This window comes from Microtus ochrogaster, chromosome 10 (assembly GCF_000317375.1).
Source record: "Microtus ochrogaster isolate Prairie Vole_2 chromosome 10, MicOch1.0, whole genome shotgun sequence".
NCBI classification, from domain to species: Eukaryota; Metazoa; Chordata; class Mammalia; order Rodentia; family Cricetidae; genus Microtus; species Microtus ochrogaster.
In genome coordinates, this window is record NC_022016.1 from 79921362 (window position 1) to 79926060 (window position 4699).

General features: G+C 41.0%; 1 protein-coding gene across 2 annotated transcripts in view; it reads left to right on the forward strand.

The window, feature by feature from the left end:
- The window catches only part of Stil (STIL, centriolar assembly protein), a 49176-nt gene that overhangs the window by 13935 nt on the left and 30542 nt on the right, over positions 1-4699 (forward strand). For both annotated transcript variants that reach the window (XM_013348508.2, XM_005353603.3), the window contains exons 7-8: positions 256-342; positions 3494-3644. In XM_013348508.2, the coding sequence (XP_013203962.1) occupies positions 256-342; positions 3494-3644 (238 nt within the window). The remainder of the gene's footprint in view (positions 1-255; positions 343-3493; positions 3645-4699) is intronic.

Genomic DNA, 4699 nt, shown 5'->3' on the forward strand with positions numbered 1-4699 from the left:
GTTTCTCTGCGGCTTTGGAGCCTGTCCTGGAACTAGCTCTGTAGACCAGGCTGGTCTCGAACTCACAGAGATCCGCCTGCCTCTGCCTCCCGAGTTAAATTTCCCTTTATTAAAACAAAAATTTCTTTTATTTTTATTTTGTTTTTATTTTTATGTAAGATCTGCCGTAAAATTTGCCGCAGCCTGCAGGTGTTGGACCACAAGCATGTGCCACCATACTTGACTGATGATATGCTTTCTGTCTTTTTCTTTTAGTTGGCTTTCTGGAATTATACATATCTACAGCCCTCAGGTCTGGGCTTGCTGCTTGAGATACATGTTCAATTCTTCTATTCAGGAAAGGCAAGTGATATTTTATCCTATAGTATTTTAGTTTATTTCCCTGTTTATTCTGTATTAGTTTATAGTATAATGAACTGTATAATAATAGACTGTTTTAATCTTTTATAATACTTAATAAATGCATACTTTAAGAAAAATAATCCTTAGGCTGGAGAGATGGCTCAAAGGTTAAGAGCACTGACTGCTCTTCCAGAGGTCCTACATTCAATTCCCAGCTTCCATATGGTGGCTCACAACCATCTGCAATGAGATCTGATGTTCTCTTCTGGCATGCAGGCAAACATGCAGACAGAACACTATACATAATAAACAGATCTTTTAAAAAACGAAAGAAAGAAAGAAAAAATAATTCTTTTATTAAATGGGACTACAGAGAAGGAAGGTAAGCTGTAGCTATCGTGGGTAGGCATAGGCTGTGTTAACTCCAGAGGCTCTGAATGAAAGATCACACATAAGGATGCTAGTGTGGCCAGACAGAAGGGCAGAGAAGCAGGATATAAGCTCAACACAGGTGAGCGGAAAGCCTTTGTTTGCGTTCTCTTCAGTCTTTTGAGACGGTGTCTTAACCTCTAGCCAAAATGGCCTTGAATTCACTTTGTAGCCCAGATTGAATTTGAACTCAGGGCAGTCTTGCTGCCCTGGCCTCTGAGTGTTAGAACTACAGGCATAGGCTGCTGTTCCTGGTGTCTCTGGCTAGTTTGTCTTGGATTGTGCTTTTTTCTCATATATTTGTAGGGTCATGCACTTCCCTCCTTTTTCTCTTTCCCCATTTCTCTCTGCCCACATAGCATGTAAATACTTAGAGCAAACCTTTCTTCCCTTGAATTGTTACTTCACTTCATTTTAGTTACAATATTTTTCCCCAACTGTATTCTTCTTCCTCATTGTGCTGGGTCTCCAAGCCAAAGCTTTGTACATCTCTGACCTATACTGAAGCTTTTATTTTGTTGTGTTGTGGTGGTTATTTTGTTCTAAGTGTGTTTTGCTTATATGAATGTCTGTGTACTATTTGCATACGTGGTGCCCACAGAGGCTAGAAGAGAGCCTTGTGGACCAAGCACTGGAGTTCCAGGAGGCTGTAAACTGTCAGCTGGGTGCTGGGAATCAAGCCCAGATCCTCTAGAAGAGTAGCAGCTGTAGCACGAATTCTAATTGTTTTTAATAGTAAAAGTAATAATAAAAAAGTCAGTTATCAGCATAAAAGCTGAAGGACCAGAAAAGCAGAGTGTCCAGCCACTAGACCTTTTATTTCTACCGATGCTCACACCAAAGGAGTGATGCTGTCCTCAGACTGTCTCCTCAGACTGTTGCTTCAGACTGCATCCATCTCTACCAAACCTTAGACTGCATCTTAGCTTCTTTCTCCTCCTGCCTTATATTTCTTTCTCCACGCAGCCATATCCCTTTCTGTCTCCACCTCCCTAGTGCTGAGATTGAAGGCATGGGACTCCCAAGTAGTGGGAGTAAAGGTGTGAGCCACCCCTGCCTGGCCTCTAGTGGTTTAGCTCTGCACTCAGATCTTCAGGCAAGCTTTATTTGTTAAAGCACAAACAAAATATCACTACAAGCAGGTGCTCTTAATGACTGACTGATTCATCTCTAGGCTGAACCCCATGATTTTTTTTATTTTAAGTCAAATTTACCGTTTTTCTTTCTTGCTTGGGCTTTTCCCACTTTTGGTGTATTACATTTTAGTATTTTTTCAGATGCTTTTATAATTATACTTTTTATACATCCTTCTCCTTTCCAAGTGAATTTTTTCTTTTTTTTTGGGGGGGGGTGTTACTAAAACAAGCCAGACATAATGAGGCCTACCTTACCTATAATCCTAGCACTGGGAGGCTAAGGCAGGAGGACCAGTTTGAGGCTAGCCTGGGCTACATAGCAAGTTCAAAGCCAGTGAGTTCTTATCCCAGACAGACAAAAAGAGAAGAAGGGTGCTAAATATTTTCTTTTTAAAAAAATTTTTATTATTATTTATTTTATGTATATGGGTATCTCTCTATATTTATGTCTGTGTTTCACATGCATTCCTGGTGTTCATGGAGCCTAGAAGATGATGTCCCGGCTCTTGGGACTGGAGTTACAGATGGTTGTGAGGAACCATGTGGTGCTGGGAATTGAACCTGGTCCTCTGGAAGAGGAGTGAGGACTCTCAACCACTGAGCCATCTCTTTAGTTCCAGGGTGCTAAATGTGCTTTGTGGGCTCTTTTCTGTGATTTAGTACAATTTAGCTTTATTATCAATTATTCATCTCCCTCCCCCCTCCCCCGGGTTTTCAAGACAGGGTTTCTCTGTATAGTCCTGGCTAGCCTGGAACATGCTCTGTAGATCAGGTAGCCTTGTCAGATCTGCCTGCCTCTGCCTCACAAGTGCTGAGATTAAAGGTGTATACCACCGCCACCTGGCTATCAATTACACATCTTGTTTTTAAGTTTTGATAGACAGTAAATATTCAGTAAAAGCTCAGGTGGGTGTTGAACTCCTGGACTCCAGTGATCCTTTTTCACTCTTCCGTATAGCTATAGGTATATACCATTGTGTGCATAGTTTTGCTGTGTGTGTTCATTTTTGAAAAGGAAGTTTTTTCCATTTTATACATAACTAGTTTGATGTTTTGCAAGGAATGTTTATATTTTATTTTTTAAAATTTAAGAACTTTGGGGGCTGGAGAGATGGCTTAATGGTTAAAAGCACTGACTGCACTTGCAGAGGACCCTGGTTTGATTCCCAGTGCCCACATACTGGCTCTGCACCTCCAAGGGCAACAGGAATGCGCATCGTGCAGATGTATATATACTGACAAACACATAAAACAAAAATAATCTTTGGGGGCTGGAGAGATGGCTCAGCAGTTAAGATGCTCTTCCAGAAGACCTGGGTTCAGTTCCCAGCACCCACATGCAGCTCACAGCTGTCTGTCTCACAACTCCAGTTCCAGGGAATCTGACATCCTCATACTGACGGACATAAAATTAAATATATTATTCAAAAATAAACAAATCTTTAAAAAATAACAACAAAAGGTAAGCGCGTGTACTTTACACAGTTTGTTGACTAGATTGGGAAACTTTCCTGGGAGATCTTTCAGTATAATATCTTTAGTACTAGATTTTAATTCAATGCCATTTTTTTGTTGTTGTTGTTCAGGGTTTTTTCAGAATCTGGAAATTTCATCATAGTTCTTTATTCACTGACACATAAGGAACCTGAATTTTATGAGTGCCTTCCTTGTGACGGTAGGAAGCCTGGCCTTCAGTTTCAGTTACTAACCAACAAGGAGACTTTGCATCTTTTCAATGTAAGTGCTTAGACTCGCCTGTGTGCCTGTTACTTTGCTCATCACTCTGGGCAAAGAATGAGAGATAAATAAGGAAGCAGGGGTTTCTTAGGGCTCCCAGTTTCAGAGAGCTCGGGCTATGGTAGGTTGGCCTCGTGTGCTATAGCAGAACATCATGGTAGGACTGTATGGTAGCAAAGAGCTACTCACTTCTTGGCTAACCCAGAAGCAGAAATACAGATGCTTCACTGTGTCTTTTTTACACCCCTTGCTTCAGTCAGGGCTTCAGCACATGCGATGGTACCACCCACATTCTGGTTTTCACCAGTTAGTCCTCTCTGGAAACACCTTCACCAATAATATGCAGCGATGCCTCATCCATATAGGTGAATGTAAGTCTAGTCAAGTTGATAGTAAAGATTTACTCTAGTCACTTTTCAGTAACTTATATATTGTATTATTTTGTGCTGCTGAGGATTAATTTTTGATGTTAGTGTTTTCCTTGTTACCACTTATTTTTAAAATATGTGGGTTAATTAATATATAAAAGATTTTCATGGGAGCTGGAGACATGACTTCGTGGTTAAGAGCACTGGCTGCTTTTCCAGAGGACCTGTGTTCAGTTCCCAGAATCCCCGTGGTGGCTCACAACCTTTTGTAACTTTAGTTCTAGGAGACCCAACAAAGTACATAAAAATGTATCTAGGAACCAGGCCTAGTGGCACAGTCTTTTAATCCCAGTACTCAGTAGGCAGAGGACGGTGAATATCTGTGAGTTCAGAGGTCTACATAGTGAGTTCCAGGACAGCCAGACCTGCATTTTACCTTTAAAAATAAATGCTGCAGCATCTAGGTGGCCATTACAGAGAAAGTAGGTTTTTGAAATTGTCATAAAAAAACTACATTTAGGGGGCTGGAGAGATGACTCAGAGGTTAAGAGCATTGCCTGCTCTTCCAAAGGTCCTGAGTTCAATTCCCAGCAATCACATGGTGGCTCACAACCATCTGTAATGAGGTCTGGTGCCCTCTACTGGCCTGCAGGCATACAAGCAGACAGAATACTGTATAAATAATAA